Source organism: Microchirus variegatus, assembly GCF_963457635.1.
Source record: "Microchirus variegatus genome assembly, chromosome: 23".
NCBI lineage: Eukaryota > Metazoa > Chordata > Actinopteri > Pleuronectiformes > Soleidae > Microchirus > Microchirus variegatus.
In genome coordinates, this window is record NC_139824.1 from 8,797,957 (window position 1) to 8,822,535 (window position 24,579).

Below are 24,579 nucleotides of genomic sequence, written 5' to 3' on the forward strand. Positions count from 1 at the left end.
TGCAGGCGGTGGTGGGGAGCAGTTTGTGACGGAGGTGCTCACAGGGGAGGAGGGGGGCCATAAAGTCATCTGGCACTTTATCTCTTCCTGGGCTTGGGCTGGCAGTCTGTGAACCGCGGGAGTCAAAGTGGATTTATTAGGGACGTTTAAAATAATCATGTGTTAGGTCCCACTTTATTAGTAAAGGGGGTCGCCCTGCTGCTGCTGCTGCCGCCTGGTAAATGGGTCCAAACAATAAAACCAAAGAGATTGGGCTCTTTCCTGGTCATTCATGGAGCCTTTTTTCCCCATATATAGATACTTGTGGCTGCAGATGATGTGATTTATCTTTAATGTTTGCTGAGACTGCATAGTCATCACAATTAGTTGAAAACTTGACTTTTGCACTAAAAACAATTAAATTCAAACAGTTATTTTGGCTGCTTATTTAATTGAAAAATGTTTCTTTCAGATTTCCTGAACCTGAGGAGAAAATACCACAGACACCACTGCCCACACAGACGCTGTCTGCCTCTCCACTCGAGGGTTCCCTTCCCTTGAGGTAAGACATGCACCCCTACATTTTGGGCTTAAATGTGTGATACATGGAGTAAAACGCTGGTTACAGAGCTGGCGGGTGGCACTTAAAGAGGTGTGTGTGATTAGTGACAGAGGCGTGTATTCATGCTGGAGTGCAGTGGAGGAAAGGATTAGACATAAATCTCACTAATGATGTTGAGAAAGGCCTAGTGCCATGAGGAGTTGGTGGACAGAGGGGGGGGGGGGGATTTCAGCTTTAATTTTCATTCCTCTACATCCACAGTTACGAAGCCATATCTGTTTGACACTGACTTTGTCTCAGCAGGACACTAAATGTTGTTTTTTCCAACCATCACAGGTGAAACCACATAAACGAGAGCGATGTAAGGAGAGAAAAAGGAATATGAAGCTGCAGGAAAATCCATACATGGATCCCAGTGCTAAGCCATGCACTGAAGTGGAGGAGGAAAAAAAAAACTATTTGGCATAGCAGGAAAAATGCCATCTAAAGACAATGAGCATGCTATGTACTGTATATGGCAGCGTTCATATACACACAATCATGTATGAGTATGGCAGTTTGTCGGCCATGGATCTGCACGTACCTTTTCTCCTCGTCTTCAAGAGCCTTTACCAGTCCATCGTCGCAGACGGGATAGGAGCCTGGGAGCTGCAGCGTCATCCATATTTAATTAATTTAGACACTCCGCTGAAAAGCCATGGACCAAAGAGCTGGAAACGTCTTAGCCACTTGCAGCTACGACGAACAGCACACGCATAGTATTCCTTAATAAGTGTTTATAACGCATGTATGCACTTCAAATGTTTATTGAATTACTTTTTAATAAAAATGTATGAATATACTTATTGAGATTTGTGTGCAGCGGTGTCATCTTTTTGAGCCCATGAGCATGTTTGGTGAGAGAAAACATCAATGGACAGTCTAAAGCCCTGTTTGTGCAAAGTGGTACAGTTTAGTATAATATAAAAAGCCAAAACTGACAAAAAGAGACGTCTTTGTAGAGTTTTCTGACTCCTGATTGGGAAAAAGTGTTATGTTATACTCATGTCACTGACCCAACCATATGTATTTGGGTACTTCTACTCAAAACAGCGCAATAAATATATCTGCATTGTTTGATCTAGACGTCCTAGATCAATCACTGCTCCCGATATGTGTAGTGCTCTAGTTGCTTTACTCCTGGCAGAGGTCACATGGGAAAGACGTCGTAAATGCTGCGCTCCCTGTGGAGTTACGGACGCCGGAGCATAAAGGGAACACAATGGGGGGAACAAACACCAATGGCTCAAATGACGTTCTCGATATTTCATTAACGTAGATTCCCGTGACTGTTGAAATTTAACACGGTAAAGATGAGGCGAGAAAAGACGTTCACACCAGCTAATGTTGACGCTCCAGTGTCTCTTATTTTACAAATACTACACAAGATAACCCTTTACCCTTTATTTTAATTCTCTGTCTAAAAACATTTCAAACAAAAATGATTTTGTCAAATATTTATTGGAGTCTGATCACAAATACACTAAACGAATAAACAAAGAGAAAAACAACAAATAACACATTTACACACATTCAAATATAAAAAAAAATACCACATTGTATAGCATTTAAGCACTCTTTCCTATATGACCCTGAAAAACACTCCCTCTTGTATCCTCTACTCTTTCTGTTTCTCTTTAGTGCAGATAATCTCAAACAGTTTTCACCTTCTCTCAAAGTCAAAGTAACACCAGCAGCAGCATGCATGGGTCACTGGGGGTGATAAAAAAGAGCGATAAAAACCCCTCACCTCTGATCTGTGACCCATGACTCCTCTCCTCCTCCTCCTCTTTCTCTGTCCACTTTCAGCTCTGGCATTATCTGTCCGTCTCAGTCTGTACGTACAGGTGCGTTTGCCTCATTCAGCCTTTTATCCAGTGTTTCTTCAGGGCTTTTAGTCTTTTCTGTAAAACTCATAGATTCTCTCTCAGTGGTAAAATAAAGACTCAGGCTCTATCTCTTTCGCCTTCACCTGGGAGAGAAAGGCTGTGCTGGACTGTGGTCAGTGCTGAGCCGTGAGGTTGAGCAGCCTCTTGCTCAGTAAGGTGTTGTGCTGTTTCAGGTACTCTATCAGGTCAGCCTGCTTCTCCACCACCTCCTCCAGACTGGATCCCTCTCTGACACACAAAATGGCAAATACACACTGTTAAAAGACAGGAAAGATGCTGCTATTTTGTTTTAAGACACACTACTGTTCAGAAGTTTGGGGTCACTTAGAAATGTCCTTATTTTACCATTACCATTCATTAAATGAATCAGAAATACACTCTATACATTGTAAATGTGGTAAACGACTATTCTAGCTGCAAACGTCTGGTTTTTAATGGAATATGTACATAGGTGTATAGAGGTCCATTTCCAGTGTTCTAATGGTACATTGTGTTTGCTAATCACGTTAGAAGGCTATTGGATGATTAGAAAACCATGTGTTGTCATGTGTGGATTATATACTGTATTTGACCCTCACAACTAGCCCAACAACACTGTATTATATTGATTATTATATTTTATTGCCAGAGATGTTCCTATATGGCGGTGTAAATGGACTAATTTGTCAAATTAAATCCATACAATTGTTTTCAAGTTGTTTAGAGTGGGGAATCACATTGAATGGCAGATTTCTATTCTGCATAAAACTTGTAAGAAGCAGAAACTCCCTGGATGGAAACAGTGAAAGATAGACTTTCTCCAGAAAAAGGGTAGAAGAAGATGTTAATTCTCAGTTTGGATAAAATAAATGTGGAGGTAAAGTCAGTAGAGGACATGTATACAATGTTTTCGCTGTCTTAGACCGTTATAAAGTTAAAATGAAACATGTCAATCAACAGCACTGTTCAATCTTGCATACACTTTTTTTTAGTTTGCATATCTGAAGTTAAAAAATGCTACATTTGAAGCTTGATTATGAAAGTTTTACATCTCTCTGCAGGAATGAGGGTCTGATGATTTCTGACCGTTTAATCTCTCATTTCAAACACATGATGCAACATTTTTGGAACAGTTCTAACATGAGCTGAGAATGGCTCAGACAAGATATCATGTAATATGTCTGAGAGGGAGAGGTTAAGTTGACTTATGCGTGTACCTGAAGCCGGTCTCAGTCGGCAGACTCGTGATCGTGTAGTTGTGCGAATGTTCTTCTTGACTCACGTCTGGTGAAGCTCGCTCCCTGTTGTAGCGCATCACCTTGACTAGAAACAAACAAACAAATAACCTTTAGCGGGCTGCACAGACACACAAACAGCACCGGGCAGGGCAGTGAGAGCGCTCCTACAAACGGCAATCATTCAGGTGAGAAACAGCACACACTTGGTTTTTTACTGGTTATCCATCCCTCTCCCTCTCCTAAACACACACAGGCTGTTATATCCTGCACTTAGCTCTTATGGGCTGCCATATCCTGCACTCAAACCTCTAATTCTTACACCCTAAACATACACCTTTACAAAAGAGGTGGGGTTAGCAGGAAGTTGTGAGTGTGTAGGCTACAGTAGGAGGTAAGAGGAGTCAGAGCCAAAATATTGGCTGAATGCTGGAGCTGTTTGGAAGCAGATAAGGTTGTGGTGTATATGTGTGTGTGTGGATGCAGGTTGAGTAGGTGAGGAAGAGCAGAGGGAATTGATAAGACTGTGAGTGTCATTAGCCAGAGGAAATTGTCAGGCAGGTTCTAAAGAGCGCTATCTTTGCTTTGCTACAGTCAAGCATCTCAGCATCTCCACTCAAACACAATCCTCAGAAATACTGCACATTCCTGCATAATGAAGCCCTGAATCTGTGTGTGTGTGTGTGTGTGTGTGTGTGTGTGTGTGTGTGTGTGTGTGTGTGTGTGTGTGTGTGTGTGTGTGTGTGTGTGTGTGTGTGTGTGTGTGTGTGTGTGTGTGTGTGTGTGTGTAAATAAAGAAATAGTAAGCAGGCATGTGTGAGAGAAAGACATTCCAGAGAGGCAGAGAGAGATGACTGTGGTGGTGAAGAGGAGAAGAATAGAAGACGGTAAAGGGACTAAAAGTGATGATGACCTAGTGTTTGCAGAGCGAGCGTTTGTTGCAGAAGACAATGACACAAAATGGTGAATTGGGGTCAAATGTTTACAATAAATACCAACACGAGAAAGTCTTGCCATTTCCCGTCATTTTCGAAGAAGTACTGTAGATATCGCAGCACATTTTAGTTCCACGACATAATGGATTTACAGTGACATACAATTTACTTTAATTAAAAAAAACTTTAATCAAAACTATCGCCCATTGATTGATTGCTGTGCCTCATAGTTAAAAAGGAAAGCTTCAGTGATTTGTGAAACACCGTGGTTTGTTAAAGAACATGAGAGAAGTGTGTTTTTGGAGGTGTTTGTGTGGAGTTCAGTTTCAGGTTTACTGCACGAAGAAAAGACAAGTCAGGATGGATGGGAGGATGAGTACATGGATAGATTGTTAGATGGAAGGATTAATAGATGAATGGATGGATGTTGGGTATATTGATGGAAGTGTAAGTTGATGGATGGATGGATGATGAGTAGATGGAGGGATGATGGATGGTTGCATGTATAATAGAAGGTTGAGTGAATGATGGAGGTTGCATGTATGGATGGAAGGATGAGTAGATGGATGAAGGATGAGTAGATGGATGATGGGTGGTTGGATGAAGGATGTGTAGATGGAGGAATGGATCAATGGATAGTTGGTTGCGTGTATGGATAGAAGGTTGAGTGGATGGATGGATGGATGTTGGGTATATTGACGGAAGGGTAAGTTGATGGATGGATGATGAGTAGATGGAGGGATGGATGGATGGTCGCATGTATGATAGAAGGTTGAGTGAATGGATGGACGTTGCATGTATGGATGGAAGGATGAGTAGATGGATGGTTGGATGAAGGAAGAGTAGATGATGAATGGATGGGTGGGTGGTTGGATGAAGGATGAGTAGATGGAGGAATGGATCGATGGATAGTTGGTTGTGTTTATGGATAGAAGGTTGAGTGGATGGAAGGATGGATGGATGGATGTTGGGTATATTGATGGAAGGGTAAGTTTATGGATGGATGATGAGTAGATGGAGGGATGGATGGATGGTTGCATGTATAATAGAAGGTTGAGTGAATGGATGGACGTTGCATGTATAGATGAAGGATGAGTAGATGGATGAATGGTTGGGTGTATAGACAGAAGAATGAGTGGATGATTGAAGGGTGGATGTTGGGTATATGTTTGGATGGTTGGTTGTGTGATTAGATGGATGAGTATATGGATGGAAGGATGAGTAGATTGATGGATGGATGGTTGGGTGGTTGGTTGTATGGAAGATGAGTAGCTGGAAGGATGAGTACAGATGGATGGATGGAGCATTGAGAGAGAAGGTGACACATTTCACACGTCCCTGTCGCAGACTCTCATGCTGCTGCACAGACAGTCTGCTCAGACCATGTCTGCTCACATCTGAGGCTTCAATCACGCGTCCATCCAGAGAAAGAGAGGAGCACATTTCCAGGTGATAACAGTGAAGCTGCAGAGGTGCTAAGAGCTAACAGTAGCACTCGGAGTGGTCAACAAAGATGCAGAGCCTGATGTAGTGATAATCAAAGAAGTGGTAGGAAATGGATGCCGACAACTGAGGTGTTCACTTTTGAATAGAGCCGTGTGAACACAATCCAGTTCAAAGCAGTCTTCTGGAAAGTAAACGCTGCTCTATGTAAAACATCACAGAACAAACCTGAGGAGATGCTCAAGTTTCTCTCAGACTTATCCTCCACAATAAACAACACATTTAGAAACACATGTTAAACAAGTGTAGATTTAACAAAAACATCATATTTATTGTGTAACCAGTCTTGATGGAGACACAGCGAACAACACTACAACAACAATCCGTTTTTTATGATCTTATGATTTGCAATGAAATAGACTTTGCAAAGAACATATCGGCCAATTCAATCACTTTTGTGTGTTTTTGGATTTGTTACCGCTTTAGGACCTTATCTGGAGACAAAAACCTGGTCCTAATGAAGCAGAACCTCATATTTGAGGAACTGGTTAAATAGAAATGTTACCCGGATTAATTGGTTGGGCCAATGTGTAAAATTTTTGATCATCGGCATTGACCAATTATTATTTATTAAAAGGTAGATTATGACACGATCTTGTTCTCAGAAACTCAATGAATGATTCTTAGTCACAAAAATATTTTGTTTTTGTTTTAGGATTGTGTTGTCGACCTCTATTATGGTTAAGGTTTGGATTGTGTTTAGGTAAAGGGTTAGGATGAGGCATTAACTTGTATGGTTAAGATATGGGCTGTCCAAATGAGTGGAAGTCAATGCAGTGTCCTAAGAAGAATAGTTCCGTGTTACGTGCTACGTGTGTGTGCCTGCCCTGCAGTGCTTAAACTATGTTCTGACCAGGCAGAGGAGAGAGATGTATTCTAAGTTTAGTCTTTGAAGGCCAAAGCATTGCTTTGATGTGCATGGAGGTCTATAGAGGAGAGAGCATTCATGTTAAAATGAGAGAGGCAGAAACATACCAAAAACCTCAAAGACACACACACGCAGCCCGCACTTCAAAGAGAAGTTGAACGAGGCCTTCCTGTATGGACTTCATAGCTGTAGGCTTTATATCACTCCCTCTCTGACTCCTCTTAAAAAAAAAAAAAAGTTCCCTACTTTTTTTTTGTTTCATGATCTTGTCAGTGCCAACTTGGCACTCTGTATCAGTCGGTGTGTTAGTGAGTGTGTGTGTGATGTTTAAAAGGTTTTGCGCTTTAAGGCATCGGTTGAGTTCAGCGCCGTCGTGCCTGACTGCACTGATCTGAGCAGGAATGCGACGGGTGAGCAGAGAAACCCCCTCATACACTGGGTCACTGTAAACACAAGGACAATACGTGCGCGTGTGTGTGTGTGAGTGTGTGTGTCTGTGTTTGGGTGGAGTGGGCTCAGGGCTACCTACCCCTTGGCTAGGTTAAATCCTAATGCCTCTTATCTTCTCTCATTGCCTCTCTGGTATCTTATTCTCCAATCTGTGCCCTTCAGGTGCCAAACACACCTTTAATATGAATTTCCTTTCAATACGCATTCTTCAATATCAATATCCTCTGATAAAACATCGTTAACAGCAGTTTTCCTTTACACATTGAGAGCAGGGCCACTGCATTAGCCCTCAAACACTGAGCAGGATTTACTGTTTCTCATCTTAGTGTGATTGTGTTCTTAAATTTATATCAATATATGTATTGTCTAAATTAACAAATAACATATTGAAGTAATATTACTTTAAATTATAATAAGGCTTCACTCTCAACTTATTACACGCCTGATGCTGCACTTAAAGTTAAAGTTTTGTATTGAGTTGAATAAAAAAAAACAGTAAATGTTCTAGTAAAACCTCTGTAACACAGCAGGGGAGTCTAACAGCCGACCCTGATGGATGATACCTTGAAAACCAAAGCTTGACCAACTTCTCAGCATGTGAGGCGTCACCTGGTTTACGTAAAGCGAGAGCATAAAACACGCTGAAGCTAAATACAGATGGCTTTAATGATTCCAGCGTTTCTCAGCTTTTTCATTAAAATTTCTTTAAAAAATATATATATATTGGGGTCACTTAGAAATTATCCTTATTTTTTAAGGAAAAACACTTTTTCTTCCATGAATATAACATTAAATGAATCAGAAATACACTCTATACATTGTTAATGTGGTAAACGACTATTCTAGCTGCAAACGTCTGTTTTTAAATGGAATATGTACATAGGTGTATAGAGGTCCATTTCCAGTGTTCTAATGGTACATTGTGTTTGCCAATCGCGTTAGAAGGCTATTGGATGATTAGAAAACCCTTGAAAACCCTTGTGTGTGTGCAACAGTTTTGCCGGTTCTTTGATGAAAGTTTATTATTTGGAATAAAAATCATTATTTCTAATCTTGTCAATGTGTTGACTATATTTTCTATTCATTTGGCAACTCTTTTGATGAATAAAAGTGTGACTTTTAATGGAAAACACAAAAAAATTGTCTAAACTTTTGAACAGTAGTGTATATATGAGTTCAAAACTCAAAAATATGAGCAGCAGCTTTGAAACCACACTACTCATGCTCATAAGCATGTGTATATAATCTCACACTAAAAATACTCACTACTTTCTTCCATGTTTCTGGCTTTTTAGTCCCTAAATTAAATACTATGACTTTTTTCCCACAGCAAATCACATGAGAGCTAACGTTTCAACAACTCTTTCCAACTTCATGGCAACAATAGCAAAACAAAAGGCCATCAGACTCTTGAGAGGTCAGTACATGTATAATCCAGCAAAGTTAACATCAGTTATCAAAGTCTGTATTTGAGAACGAGCTAAAAAAAAAAATTGGCGCGTCAGCAGAGGAGTGGGGGTGGGGTGCGGTGGAGGGGGGCACAGAGCTGAATGGATGATTGTCATGCTGTTGAGTCTGAAAAGGGCAGGGCAGGCATTGTGATGCGAATCTGCTCAGATTGAGAGTGGGGGAAGAGTGTGTGTGTGTGTGTGTGTGTGTGTGTGTGTGTGTGTGTGTGTGTGTGTGTGTGTGTGTGTGTGTGTGTGTGTGTGTGTGTGTTATAACTTGCAGGGTGTGTCTCTCCATGGTATTATCACTACTGATGTTACCAGCAGCAAACACAAGGAAATATAAACATTTATCACACATAATATGTCATAACTGCACCGGGTTTATTACATGGACCGTGTACATTACTCACGCAGTAGCTGTCATCCTGTAGCTGCTGCTGTTACAGTCTACATTCAACAGTTTATAACCAATAAAACGAACTAATTTATCCCAATATCCAAGAAGTTGATTCGTCCAGGTCAGGTGGATAAAGGTTTGTCAAAGCAATGTCAAAACTTCAGGGTGACATTTTCAGAAGATAAAAAGGACAGAATATAACCAACTTAGTTTCACTTCTGGATTAGTTAGCTTTTTTCAGGGTGTATCTGTTTAACAAGCTTCTTTGTGTATGGGTGGGCAATAGGATGGAGATCGAGAGGAGAGGTGGGACTTGAAAAACAGATGTGAATACATGTGAGTGTATGTGTGTGTGTGTGTGGCTTGATGAACAAGGGGTTTTACGATTGGCCGTAAATACTAAGAAGCATGTATATGCATAAGAAGAAAATGTAGAAAAAACCTCACGAAACCACATCTAGGTTTGCTGGAAAAAATACTGTCTACTTGCAGTCACACGGCAACAGTCAACGCTAAGTTTACCTGTGTAACACAGCAGGCACGGCATCACCACCAAGAGCTCCAGCCACAGGACGCAGAGCAGCATGTAGGTGTGCACTGATGTTGACAAATCAGCAGCCACAACAACCAACAGCATAACGTTCCCTGTGAAAACAACACGTTTTTCCTTTAGTATCACTGCCCCCTGGTGGAAAAAAATTATAACAAAGCATGTTTTCATTTAACTCTAGATCAAGAAAAGAATTTGGCGGTAAAAGGTTGAAATATTAATATATACTGATATATTATAATGAACAGAAACAGAAACAGAAAAGCTAAAAGTAGTTGCCCGTTTACCTCAAAAAATATTGGAGCTCAGTCAACATGCAAAGTTAAAAATAATTTTATTGTCTACTTGACCTGCTAGAATGTATTTTATTATTAGCAGGGACAGCTAACTGTAGCAGGTCTGTTATACGTCCCACTGTCCCATTCTGACAACAGACTGACTGAAATGTGATCTGCATTGATTATGGAAATATGACCTATGCGTTATTGTCTCTAGAAATGCAGCATTCCATTTTGTTTGGAGGAAAAGAAAATCACAATTACAGATACTGTCAAATCACAATACTTGGAGAATCTCAAATCAAACGGGCACTGAAGTATCAAGATTAAATCCAATCGTGACAAATAAATATCATCGTCCCAGCCGAAGAGGATAATGTCAGCAGAAAAACAGTTTGTTGTTCACATGTGAATAACACAGCAGGATACTGTCTGGGTGAGACAGCAGGAAAATCCTGGAGTTTCTCCTGCTGTGTTCTCACATGAGTTCACTGAGACATGATCCAACTATTTGACTGGGGAGCTGACGGGAGGAATCTATAGAGAACATTTCTGCATTTTCACATACAGCCTCTGGGCTGGAGTGCAGCATAAGTAGACTTACCTGCAGAGAGAACAGCAAGAGGCAGGTTATTCAGCCCTTGCATCCGTCTGTAGAATCGCAGGTATCCTCTCCTCCGGGCTTGAGTGTGATGGTGCTCCACACACTGAGTGAACACCAGGACGAGCACCCACAAACACACCTTCCCGTACAAAATGACTCGGTCACCTGACACGTTTCCCAGAATACTGTCACACACTTCCACCTGGCCAAATTTCAACACGCACAGCACGGCCACGCAAACCGACAACACCACATACACAATCTGAAAAAGGAGGAGAGAAGTTCAAGTGAGACTATTATTCTACATAGAATACATACAACACCTACTGTGAGTTTATATGACTTGTGTGCTACTTCAGTCAGATTATCCTCTAAAAGGGATTCAATTAAATTTCTAATTAAATCATTATTCTCGGCAGCAACAATATCTTTCATATTCAATTAAACAGATAATTGTGTTCTTAACAAATCAGTTACTTATTATGTTTCAAAAGGACAAAAACGGCCATTGCAGTTTAACAGTTAAAAAAACAACGATATTTAAAAATGGTGCAGTATAAAATTGTGAAATGTAGCTCATCCTCACACTGATTTCCCACTTAATCTTGATTGATGATTGATTTACTAATTAAAAATCTTACATTTGTGGTTGATAAATTAGCGGACTAGTCAGTCACATCATAATGAAACAACACCATGATAAAGGATTAAATCATGATGTTGTTGACACAGTTATGTTTTTGTGAGACAGTTTGTATCATACATGCAGCAGAGAGAGCAGACAGGCATGGAAGTGTGTTGGTAAAGTCTGAAACTCTCTCCTGATGGCAGAGTGGAGGGCGTCAGCAGAGATCAGAGGTCCATCCACCAAAGATTCATCCTCTACACTCGGTGTCATATCTGAGGCGCCTGCCTGGTAAAGTGAACCCATATTAGTAGAACATACAGAGAAATTAGGTCTTCTAGTTGGCAAATATATTTTTTTATTTAGTATTAATCCTGTTGCAAACACTATATAGCCAGTAGAGTATGAAGACATATAGACAGACAAATATATAGCTTTAACATAGATAAGACAAACCATCTAATGTGTGCACCGCAAGAAACGTCAATATCAAAAACAGGAAAGCAGCTGAAAAACCAGCTGACAGCAAATGAAGGAATTTAACTTCTGTTCTGTTTTGGTTAATAATATGTTTAAGAGAAATGCTCCACTTCAGGAGGGAAAATTAACACATTAAAGCGCTATTTAGAGTTATATAATAATTGTTGTTGTTTTTATTATAACATACTCTTGGACTTCTGAACAAACGACTCGTTGACATGGCGCCAATTAAACGTGAAATGACTTGTACGTACTGTAGCATAAAGCGGGCGTCCCTTTGTCTCCATTTTGTTGAGATGTTTCGACGTTTGTGAAGAAAAATCCAACAATAACAAGTCACATTAGCTTACATGCTGTTTACCAAGCGGATAGGCAGGTACATACACTTCCGGGTGTCGTATTTTCTTTGTTCCGTCGTCTGTTGAACTTTGGTTCCTAGCACATGTGATTCCGCGCCAGGAAGCAAGTCAGAACTGTTCAATATTATCATAGTTTGAGGAAATATCACGTCAGTGCATGCAAATGGAAAAATAAACCCCCTCAAGTAGATTGGTTCAACCCTTTAAGGTACGCACCAAGAAAAAAGCAAAGGAAAAATGATTTATTATTTTTGATTCACTTATGTTAACAATAACGACAATCAATATTTTTTCTTCTTCTTCTTTTTTTTAAATTAGACCCTACAGTATTTCAGATATAGCCCTCTACCAAACGGTTGAGACGTCTGTTCATAATAAACCTGGTTTGCATAATTCATAAAGTACAACATTCAAAACAAGTCACATTAAACAACCTAAATAAATATTTTGTTGTTGTTGTTGTTAAATAGAACAAGCTAAGTTTGATTTAAATAAATTTGTCTTATATCTTTATTTTTATGTCTATGTATCCTATGTATTTATAAATAAATAATATATATTTCTATATTGTAATTAATTGAATACAAACTATATCATAGAATAATTATTATAGGAATATTATAGAACATATAATAATAACACCTCCGTGTTAATAACAACAAATTGATATATATATATTTGTGTTTAAATATAATAATATATATATATATATATTGAGCCACAATATTACATTGCAATTAAAACAACCAATTTAAATAACAATTAATAAAAACAAAATATAATTATAACATATCATAATATATACAAAACCTTCAATTACAATGTAATCATCATACTGTGTGTGCTTGGATACAACTAATAGTAACTGTCAGAGAATTAGTTCAACAAAACAACTAGTATTCATGTTTTCTTTTTCTATGATATGTGCTAGGACATTTTGCTTTTGGCCCCTTGACTGGGTGCATGTTGAAAAATAATAAGCAAAGAGCATCCCATCTAAAATATTTTATTGTTAAACATACACTTGCTATAAAATACAATGGACTTTTTTTCTTCTGAGTGATGGAGGACACTGTCAAGTGTCCCGATAGAGGCAATAATACACAGAGGAGTTCAGCTCAGACTCTCAGGGAGACAACACTTTTGAGAGAGGCAAACGAGGAGAGTTTTGTTTTAGGGAGATTGCAATTGATACATTAGCAGGCTGTAACTCACAAGGAAAGCAGCAAGTGACGGTGTCATTGGTTAAGCTCTTGGAGAAGGATGGAGCAGAACATCAGGTGATTCGGAGTGATCCATGTAACATTTTTTTTGCTGGTATGGAACTGGAACTGTGCTTCAAGTCAAATTACACTTTGCATACATGTAAGTGCACACTCACTCACAACACACATGCACACAATGCAATGAGCCAGAGGTCGGTGTAAGTGTGAAGAACACATGACGTACACCAGCCCTCGCATCCATTACATAAGGCACTGATTGGGACGCAGTCAGTCTATGAGAATAAACAACAAGATAAAACATCTTAAAGGGAAAATATTTAAAATCCAAAACAAGTATTATTACTTTGTATAGTGCGTTGTCATTCCCGTACATTCTAATTCTAAAAGAAATAGCATCGCGTAAGATAGCCATATTTGCAAAAATTAAAAAATGACGATGAATACGATGTACAACATACGAGAGGAGAGTTTAAGTTTAGCTGTTGAGAGGATAACAATCAAACTCTTACTATCCGTCTGAGAAATACGCACAATAACTTATATATATATATACGTTTTACTTTCATGCAAAACTGTAAACACAAAACCCAAAATGAATGATAAAATATGACGAGTAAGGCATTTCAAGCTACTTCAGCTTATACTTCAACCCACACCACGTTATGAGACATGGAGTCGTATGATCAGTGCAGAAGCATGAATCAGGATTATTTCGAGTGTTGTGTAGTGTTTAGCGTGTCGTGAAACATTTGCGACACATCCTTATTTTACCTTCTTGACTGTGCAAAGGCCTAAACACAATGGTTGCTTCACTATGTCCATGCTACACAAACAAGAAGTGTATACACATGTACAGTTAAGCAGCACATACTGTACAGTGAGTGTGTGCTTTTGTTTAGTTAAGTCCACTTAACTAAAGTCAGTTCTCCTCTCAGAGACTTCCATAAAGCTGTTTGTTCATTTCAGGAGACAAAAAAAAAAAAGACAAAAAAAGACGATTCCAAAGAGATTCCAGGAATTTTCCAGAATATGATACACCCAAACACAGAGTGTGGTGCTGATGGTGGGGATCCAGTTCAAATGAAGGTCATTATAGTGTGGTGGGCTGTCCTCTGCCTGCACGCACACACACACAAAATGCATGAATATCTGTACAACAGATCGTAAATGTATGGAGCAGTGACAGAGATGGAAGATGACAGATCATCACTATAAAAATATACTGTAATAGAATAAGCTGAGTTACACAGGTCATCATTGTGTATCCATAAATACACATTTCACAGAAAAGATGTACTTAAATATACGATTTTAGACAAACAAAAGTGTTCTCACTTGAGCTGCAAATAACAATTATTTTCGTAATCGATTAATCTGTCAATTATTTTCTCGATTAATCGTTTGGTCCATAAAATGTACCAACACGTTTTAAAAAAAGTTGATCGGTGTTTGTCAAACCTGGAAATGACGATGTTCTTGAATGTCTTGTTTTTGTCTAAAATCCAAAATGATTCAATTTTAATGATTTCTTTGTTATTTTGAGCAAAAAAACAAAGAAAATATTCACATTTAAGAAGCTAAAACGATCAGAAATCTTGTTTTAATCATGAAAAAACTGTTTCAGCTCTAGTCCTCACCTCGAGTTGCCATGTAGCACTCATGACAGCTCAGCAGTCCGTTACGAATCCTTACATCAGTCCCCACAGTGGTGTCACCCAGCTGCCCATTACACACTCCACACTGAGGAGAAAATACAGGGTTTTATTCTGTTTATTTTCTGTTTGGAACAATCCTTCTAATGGGTTTAATGATGTGTGCACGACCTTGGAGAACACTGTCGAGAACACATGCATGTTCCAGAATAAAAAAAGTACCTTAAAACACTGTATGTGGAAGAAAAGTCCCAGCGTGTCGATGATCATGGCCGCTCCTTTTCCCAGAGGCTGGGAGCAACCAGAGCACAGTCTCTTCCCACTGACACACCTACACACAGACACAGCAGTGTAAAAATAGACATGGATGCAGATACTAGTCCTAGTTCAGCACACTTCAGTCTCATAAACTGCGTAGCTTTTCTTTTTTTATTCTGCATATGCGCATGAGTCATCGCTACCTGCTGGGTGAAGGAGGCTGTGGTGATGATGATGATGAGGAGGAGAAAGACTGCTGTTTGCCTGCTACAATGTCATGGGATCCAGACCTTTGATGAAAAACAGCACACAAACATGTCAGTGTTCAATGTCCATTACAATAAAATATCTATTTCAAAACAAAAATAAAATAAAGTGAAATCTTTCTCATCCAAAGAGTGGCTAAGAAATGATGAGCCACCTATAGAGAGCAGAATGATCTACTGTTCCTATGGTTACCACATGGTCATAAAACACACTAATGCTGTCCTGCCAGGCATTTGTTACCATTTAAATGCTTGGCTTGCATTTCAAAAACATGTCGATCAATCAAATTGTGAAACACTTGCTGAGGTTATGAATAGTTGTGGTGACTATTGCTTCTCAAAGCCACCGATCGTGGGTCAGTAAAGAAGTTAAGATGGATTTATTGAACACTTCTTACACACATTACTGTTCAAAAGTTTGGGGTCACCTATACACATTAAGTCAATTTGTTTCATCAAAAGAATTGCAAAATGAAGACATTGACAAGATTAGAAATAATGATTTTTATTCAAAATAAATAAGCAGTAAAACTGTTTTCAGCTGTGCTAACATCATTGCACAAGGGTTTTCAAGGGTTTTCTAATCATCCAATAGCCTTCTAACACGATTAGCAAACACAATGTACCATTAGAACACTGGAAATGGGCCACACCTACAGTATGTACATATTCAATTAAAAACCAGACGTTTGCAACTAGAATGGTTGTTTACCACATTAACAATGTATAGAGTGTATTTCTGATTTATTTAATGTTATATTTATTGAAAAAAAGTGCTTTTCCTTCAAAAATAAGGACATTTCTAAGTGACCCCAAACTTTTGAACAGTAGTGTAATGAAACAGCTCTGCATCACTACATGGTCAGAAACTGTGGTGCCTCTATCACGTTTACCTGCCTCGGTGACCTCACATACAGTACACACAGTATCTTGCAGTCTCATGCTCCACTCAGAGTTCAAAATAAATGTCTCAAACAATTAACAAAGAATCCAACAATAGCTAATGGATGTCACATGATGATTTAATGCATGAACGAAAGAAAGCACTCAGAGACAGCAACCAGCACCATTACCACAATCTAATAATTCCCATTTGACCTGAAAGATTCTATTAAAATCCATTCTACTTGCTCACGAACAACAAGTTATTAATGCAGTTTGTCCCATGAATTCCTCTAGCTTAAAACCAAGCAATGACTGTGTTTAGAATAATGGATCATGACTAATCATTACGTCATCTCATACATTCATTCATAGCTAGAATCTAAACAAAAAAAAGTCCCTTCAGACCCATGATCAACCACTCTCACATCACACCAGTATCTTATCAGAACAAAATGTTAAATCATTCGGAAAATAACTAACAACATCACATACATTCAGTGCCACCCTACCTTTTAACAGCATGAGTCTGGTTCAGCTGAGGGTTGCGGTCTAATGAGGCTGTTTTCCACAGTTCCAGTTTCTTTGACGGTTCATCATCACACACAGTATCTACAGGAAGACATTTGGGAGTAAAAATGTCATGACACATGCAGAAAGGGAAACATAATTTGAGAGTTACTTGAGTCATGCACTGAAACATGTGGACACCGCCTGGCTGTGTGCATTTCTGCGTGAATCCTCACCCTGGAGAAAATGCAGCTTTGATACGTGTTGATCCTCAGGTCCTGTGGCGACTCTTTGGCCGTTTTGCTGAGGCGGAACATTCTTCTTCTCCATCTCGATTCCCTCTGGAGCTGATGAAGTCGTCTCTGCCTTCCCGAGCTGCTGGTTCAACAGGCCGGTCGGATTGAGCGGAGTCACAGTCTCCTCCAGAATCCGTCTCTCCTGCAAACAAAATAAACACAAAAGGAATGAAAAAATAAACCCAACAAACACACCGAGGAGAAAGCGTGTCCATCTGTGAGTTTGTACCTCTTCATTGTGCTTTCGCTCCTCCTCCTCCACCTCCAGCTGTGCTTTCTCCCACTCCTTCTTCAGCTTCTCCTGTTCTCTCTGGTATTGCTCCTGCAGAGAGACACTGTACATGTTAACAAAAACTGTAACACACATAAATACACATTGACAGTATACACACATCCGGAGGAGGCCGAGTCTTCCGTGCTACATTCTTGGATCCATGCATGTACAGTGCACACAATTTCGAACCAGTGTACCTGTAGGAGGCGCTCCTGCTCCTGTTGCCACCTTTCCAGGCGGTTACGCTCTTCATTGGGGTCCCAGACCCAGTGATTTACACGTTTAGCCAAGTTCAACATGGGGGTCTCAATCTACCCCGACACGACCAACAAAGAAACACATCCACGCACACGCACACGCACACGCACACACGCACACATACAGTACATGTATACAGACGGAAAGGACAGAAACAGAGGAAAGGTGAGAAGACAAGTCTCTACTACAGTGACTACTGGAGACAAAGGGTCAGGACAGGCTCAAATGTAAGAATGAAGAAGAACCAGGACAAAAAAAAACAAGGTGAAACTTAAGTGAGATACTTACACTCACACTGCTCTCCTCGAGTCCTTCTGCAGAAGACAAACACAACATGTTTACAAGTGCTAAACATAAAAAGTGCATACATTACAGCTGTAAGGACGAGCAGTGTTACCTGTGACAGTAGGAGAATATTCTTGCATGCTGGTGGGTGATGAAGCTGGTTCCTCCCTGTTTTCCTGCATTGGGCTCCCAAACAAACCAGTGGTTCCAACCTGGAACATGAAGACTCACTTATTAGTCAACAATTTTTTTAGATTATAAATCTAAATTCACTAAAAGCCAGGCCACAGGAAAAGGATTTATATCTGTCCAGATTCTAAAATAATTACTGAACCACATCCCCGCTTTGATAAGAAGATAAATATATGTGGTAATGTGTCGTTGCTTTACCTTCCTGGCAGCCACTTGTTTCAGGTCATGTAAATGCAATAGTAAAATTAACCTGAAGACACTCAAAACTTGCTTTACATACGTTCTCCATCAGTGTGTTTTGTTTCGGTCCGCTGTGATACATCATTTATTACCATGTTATTTAGTTTCCAAATGCATCCAAATATTGGAGTGCAACAATATTTATTTGTTTTTTATCATCTGATGAAAATGCACCCTGTGTAACATGTATAATTGTTTTTCATTGTCTAAAGAAGTGTTTCCCTGTTGGATTAGTTGTTTTTAGAAATTGGATGCACATGAGGCACAGTATTCCCCATCAGGGAATAATCTTTGTCTCTTTCCATTTCATTTGTTTTATCACTTTGTGGCAATAAAGATGAAGATGTTTTGATTTTTTAACAATTTGCAATATCTCTCTAATCTAATGTTTTTGTTTGTGCCTGGTTTGTCTGCATGATTAAATTTCCTCCAACACAGCTCATGAATAGAAAGAATCTGCAGCCGATTCTCGTGTCTCAGGTGTCACATGTTTCCAGACACGCCTGAATGCCCCCAGATGGAAAATTAATTAAAAGAATTCCCACTACTGTGTGTAGGACAGGTATTGCTGTGTTATTGTTGCATGATGCATTACCTGTTCGTTGCTTTGCTCTGGTTGAAGAGGCTCCACGAGAGTCTGCGTCATCTCCGTCACGATCGTCGTTGTGATGATACAGTTCCGGCCTCCGATCAAAGAGCTGATGGCGGAGCCTGTAGCAGTGGTCGATTTCTCCGTTGGCAGTGGCGGTCGCGGTGGCGGCAGCTGTTCTGTTGTCTCCTGATTTTTCACAGTCTCTGTAGGTGGAAGTTCTTTCTCCACCAGTTTTGGGGTGGTGTCTTCACTCTCCTGTGGCGAGCGCTGAGGAGAAGCCGGTGTGGTGGGAGCAGATAAATCCTCTGTCGCCTCTCCGTTCACGCGCACCAACCCATCCATCTAAGTTGGACATACAGAAAGATCAGAGTTACACATTTCACCTCTGTTGTTTGAAGCTCCTGCAGAGCTAGTTATTCTTAACAAATTGAAATAAATTTCACATGAATACAATTACTTCTTTTACCTTCAAGATTTAAGGTTATATAATTTACTACCAAACGTATGGAAATTATAGCATACAGAGATGCTAATTATAGATTTAAAAACAACCCTTGTTGCCCAAAAGTGCGTTACACGTTTAAAGTAAAAGTTGAAGGAAGCAATAAAATACAATAAGTAAAGTCACCAAATAAAAACAAAGCAATGGGAGAAGCAAATACAAAAAGAGAAGAAACAATAAGAACCAATGAAATAATAATAATATTGATTATTATTATATTAATAAATAAGAAAACTGGTATTAGCCTAAAGACCAAAGGAAATAAATAGGTTTGAATAAGAGACTTAAAACTTTCAAGGCAGAATACAATCAGGCAGAATGTTATTTAAAATATTAACTGTTTTAAATTAGCCGGTTGTTTGGTATGACTGTGTTTTAATTGTGTGTTTTGATTGTTTCCATCCTAATTTCATCAGTTCTTGATGTGTTTGTTCTTACACAGCATCATTGATACTTAAAGTCTCCCTGAAATTATCTTAAGTAAAAATTATGACATGGTAGTGTTTTCTAAAAGCTCTTAACAAGCTAATACCCGATGAAGTAGCAGACAATGCACTCACCTTGACAGGTTTGTGTCCAGACGTCGTGCTCCTGGGTTGGCGATAGGGCTTGGCTACCAGGAGGGGCAGCGGTCTGGAGGGTACAGACGGAACAGAGGGGAATGTGTGCGCTGGCTGTTCGACGTGAGGCTGCACGTGTGCGATCTGAGGCGCCGTGTGCTTGGTCTGTGGCTGCGCGTCTCCTGTTGTCGGCTGTTCCTGGTGTGTGGAGGCTGGAGACTCTGTCGATTTGGATTGAGGTTCATGAAGCTCTAACAACTGAAGCGGTGCTGATTCTGAATTTGTGAACGTGGTGGGGAGACTTTTAGGTGTCGGGGAGCTGGTGGAGACAGACACGGACACCTGTTGTTCAGTGGTTGAATTCGTCTCTGTCTCTTTGGTTTCGGGGACCCTCGGTGCTGTTGGTGCTGGTTTGTGTGCAGGCTGTGACGTTTCAGCGTCACTAACAGGTGATGACGGTTTGTGCTCTTCGTCCACCTGATTAAGTTCTGATATGGGCTTTGAGGTGGATCTGGGCAGCTTCAGACTGTCCAGTGTTGCATCGCTGATGGTGAAGCGGAGAGCGTAACGCTGTAAAACCATGGCTGCTTCCTCTGGAGTGGCTGCATTCCTGTAGGATTCGCACAACTCTACCTCTCTGCGCTCCCTAGAAAAGAGGAGGAAGCAGAGACATGGAATGTTGATGTTGTCCGATCATTTATTCTAGGTTTACATTTGATCTGCTTGAAACAATGTCCGATATAATATCCTGCTTACTTCTCCTCCACGATCTCTTTGTAGGTCTTGATGCTTTTCCTCTTGTTGCTTTCACTTTCCTGCTCCTTCATCCTTTTCTCGACCCTCTTCCTCTCCTCCTCTTTCTTGATCAGATCCTGCGATGCGCTGCGGCGGCGAGTCTTCCAGCGAGCCAATTCCTGTCGAGTAACAGTTGGCAGAGTTTACACACGATATCGCAGTCTATTCATATAATATTATCTTTAAAAATCAGCGATGAGTTTCTCACATTTTGCCATTGGTCATCCTCTTCCTGAAACTGGTCGAACTGTTCATGCATGCGCTCATGTCGTGATTGGCTCAGCGGTGGCAAGTGTTCCACCTCTTCCTCGTTGAGAATGTCGCTCATACTCACACTCCTACACAGGACAAGAGACAGGACAATGTGCTGTAATGACTTGACACAACATGCATATGGTTAGATGTTAGATATATATATATATATGCATTCCATGATCAAAAAATAAACCGATGAAATATGGTGGTTCTGGTGGTTATTACAGCTTTTCTGCTATAAGATATGAATACACAGGATCTACATTATTATTCTTTATGCTCTTTGCTGTATGTAGTGGATTGATTCTAGTTGTGTGTTGCCTCAAATGATAACAATAATATGTAACTGACCTGTAAACTAACACAGGAAATAAACAAGCAACTTAGCAAAGGGGAACATTAATATAAAATACAACTGGCAGACGAATTCCTTCACTTCAATGAGTGGAATATATTTGCTTATTGATCTTTTGACTGATTGAAAAAACAAGAAAATATATATTTACTTGATGCAGTAAATGCATAATTGTGAGGTTTTTACTCCACTATTTCATTTGACATTGACAACATAACTTATTTTGACTTATCCTATGTGGGAAATTAAGTTTAAAGTAATTAAAATCTACTCTAATCTTTATCAGCTTTTACATTTTAATGATATACTGCATTAATTAGAAGTGTAGAGGACCATAATATAATATCCAGTATTCTGAAGTAATGTAACCTTTGGGGATTAAAGGTGCATTATGTAATAAATCTAAAGCAACTGGGCATAAAATCCTCCTAATATGTCACAGAGATAATGTTCATATAACAAACTGAACTCACCAACAACAACAGTACAGACAAAATATTTGCATTAAAAAAAATATTTTGCAGACTGCTAATCATGCTTATGTTTTGAAATCATGTTTTGGCATGTGGCGCCACTTACCGCCGTCAACCACAGGTTGCCAGTTACGTCTGAGCGACAATGGCAGAGAACACGAAACCTTAAAGACCTCTGTATTTTGAATTTGAGTGTAGTAACCGTTTTTGGCCACATTCTTACATATGGCGCCTTTAAGTAAATGTAGGAATTTGACATGACCAGACTGTTTGATAACTTAGGTTAGTTTTCATACATTTATCCATTTAATGCACGTCTTTCACATTGAGAGAATTGCATTAAAAGGACAAATTAAAAGCAAAATGTGACAATGAGCTGGATGTTATTTAATAATGATGTAATGATGACTTGAATTATTCTGTTGCATCTTGTTTTTTTGCTGAACGTGCACAGCGAGCACATGTGGTCATGCAGAAGCTCTTCCAGGTTCAAGCTGAAAGACTTACTCTGTGTCCTCAGACATAAAAGCAACTCGCCGGCTCACCCTAAAAGAACAACAGAGTAAGAGTGAACGTGAGGACACAGGGGAGCATGGTGTTATGTCGGTCTGATGAAGACTTCATCGTCGCAGCAGAAACACCAGCAGGTGGAAATTGTTTCGCTCTTTTTTTCACTTTCATTCACAGATCTGATACATGATTGAGATTTTAAAAAAGAAGAAGAAGACAAAAAACAGATCTGAGAATGGAAGTGAAGACATTATGCAAAAAGCATCAACGGGCATCTCACATCATGGGAGGTAGATCATCATCCTCCTGCCAGAAGAGTTTCTCCTCTCTTTCCTCAGTTTTTTCCTCCAAACTCATCTTTCTCAACTCTGCCTCCACTTTAGCGATGTGAGAAGCAGCAGCAGGAGCAGGAGCAGCAGGAGGTTGTGGAGGAGGAGGTGAAAGGGTGAGTGATGGAGAAGAGATGGGTTCAGTCACATCTGTGACAGAGGTGATAGGGGCTGTAATGTCTCCCTCTTGTTTAATATCCCCCTCCTCCTCCACTTCCTGCCTCTCCCTCAGCTTTGCACACTTGGGGATGGTTGGGGTAGCGGGGGGCGGGGCCTGAGGTTCGGCCGCTATGGCAACGGTGCTGCTAAAATCCAGTGACAAGGCCAGGATTACTTAAAAAAAACACAGCTTAAATTGCGAATTGAGGAACAAATTGACGACAAACTGCAGCTGCACTTCACTTCTCCCCACAAAAACATAATTTACATGATCATTTTTTTACTTTTTCCAATTTTTATTGAACTTACTGCATTTAATAAGTTTTTTTGCTGAATTAAAGGACCCTAAAAAACAATTGACAGTGCACTAAAGTGACTGTAAATGGGATTATTCTCTTTTTAAATAAATAAATGAATGATATGGCATTGTGTTGCTGGATAACATTAAAAAGAAGTCTTTTGTTTTTTACAGGTCAATCATTTCCTGAGAATTTTCCCTGAAAAAGAAATATGTAGCTGGTCATAAATTTGTCCAAATTACAGGAAAGATAAGAGCTCAAGAGCGTTCAAAAGCCTTGTGGTCTTTTTTTTAATCCACAGCAGCTGAAATGAACATGCAAACATGTGAAATGACTTCAGGCAGGTTCACATATGTGGAGAATAAAAGCTCCATTAACAACAACTGAATAGAAACCAGAGCAGCTCTGTCAAATAAATATTTATTCTCTCTATAATTAGACAAAATTCTTTCCTTAAAACTTATGATGTAATTATAGACCTGTATAAGCCTTGTGTTATTTGGGGAGGTAATAGTGCAGCAACAGTTTCCATCAGTGCTGATTCACACTCAAAGCACAGTCCACAGCTGATCCAAATGCAACTGAACTATTCAAGAAGCCGAAAACGCCACACAAAGCCAAAGTTAGACGTCACCGACGCATCAAAGGCCAGATGAGTCCAAACCGAGCACAAGCTGAGCCAAACCATGTGAGCAACAGAGATGCAAGTGACCACAAGCACAACAACAAATCAAACCCATCAGTCCTTTGATTTAGAAATAATACAAACGAGACCACATCAAGCCTTCAGCGACAGACAAGCACACATGCTGAAACCAACACATCATCGTCAAATCAGGATCAAACAGACCCTGCACGAGGGTGAATTAATGTTAGAGTTGCAGGACATAAAACATGATTAAACTTTTCATCTTCACCAGTAAAATATGCTGTTAGAGTCAGTAGCTGAAAAACCACAATCTTGCCGTCATTCAGACACAGTAAATACCTTTCACTAGGCATCTTCTCTGAGTGTTTAGGTCTGTTGCGGAGCGGCTTCATCGCAGACACTGGACTGACGTTATATTTGACTGATCCCGGAACAGGCAGGAACTGGCTAAAGGACTGATTTGTTCTGGGTGCAACTGGTTTTTGGAACAATCCGGTCCTCCGTGCCATCATGTCGTCCTTCTCCAGGTCAGGCACGGGCTCATTCTCATCATACTCATCGTCATCATCGTCATATTCC

The 24,579-nt window shown here is 39.8% G+C and overlaps 2 protein-coding genes across 2 annotated transcripts in view; both read right to left on the minus strand.

Moving 5' to 3' along the window:
- Window positions 1-2,057: 2,057 nt before the first annotated feature.
- Window positions 2,058-12,215, minus strand: tmem192 (transmembrane protein 192). Its single transcript, XM_083909112.1, has 6 exons — window positions 12,079-12,215; window positions 11,483-11,632; window positions 10,720-10,981; window positions 9,810-9,932; window positions 3,666-3,771; window positions 2,058-2,697 (listed from the first exon to the last, which is right to left on the minus strand). Exons 1-6 carry the CDS (start codon window positions 12,109-12,111, stop codon window positions 2,583-2,585), a joined length of 789 nt encoding a protein of 262 aa, XP_083765238.1. The 5' UTR covers window positions 12,112-12,215; the 3' UTR covers window positions 2,058-2,582.
- Window positions 12,216-13,211: 996 nt separating this feature from the next.
- LOC310943715 (LIM and calponin homology domains-containing protein 1-like) overlaps window positions 13,212-24,579 on the minus strand; it is a 24,601-nt gene continuing 13,233 nt past the window's right edge. The window contains exons 13-29 of the mRNA XM_083909350.1: window positions 22,845-23,226; window positions 22,562-22,600; window positions 21,180-21,309; window positions 20,933-21,090; window positions 20,177-20,822; window positions 19,118-19,456; window positions 18,203-18,302; window positions 18,094-18,119; window positions 17,745-17,858; window positions 17,503-17,595; window positions 17,214-17,415; window positions 16,980-17,079; window positions 15,523-15,609; window positions 15,284-15,392; window positions 15,047-15,149; window positions 14,868-14,904; window positions 13,212-14,525 (exon numbers count right to left, since the gene is read on the minus strand). Of these exons, the coding sequence (XP_083765476.1) occupies window positions 14,486-14,525; window positions 14,868-14,904; window positions 15,047-15,149; window positions 15,284-15,392; window positions 15,523-15,609; window positions 16,980-17,079; window positions 17,214-17,415; window positions 17,503-17,595; window positions 17,745-17,858; window positions 18,094-18,119; window positions 18,203-18,302; window positions 19,118-19,456; window positions 20,177-20,822; window positions 20,933-21,090; window positions 21,180-21,309; window positions 22,562-22,600; window positions 22,845-23,226 (2,705 nt within the window). The 3' untranslated portion in view covers window positions 13,212-14,485. The remainder of the gene's footprint in view (window positions 14,526-14,867; window positions 14,905-15,046; window positions 15,150-15,283; window positions 15,393-15,522; window positions 15,610-16,979; window positions 17,080-17,213; window positions 17,416-17,502; window positions 17,596-17,744; window positions 17,859-18,093; window positions 18,120-18,202; window positions 18,303-19,117; window positions 19,457-20,176; window positions 20,823-20,932; window positions 21,091-21,179; window positions 21,310-22,561; window positions 22,601-22,844; window positions 23,227-24,579) is intronic.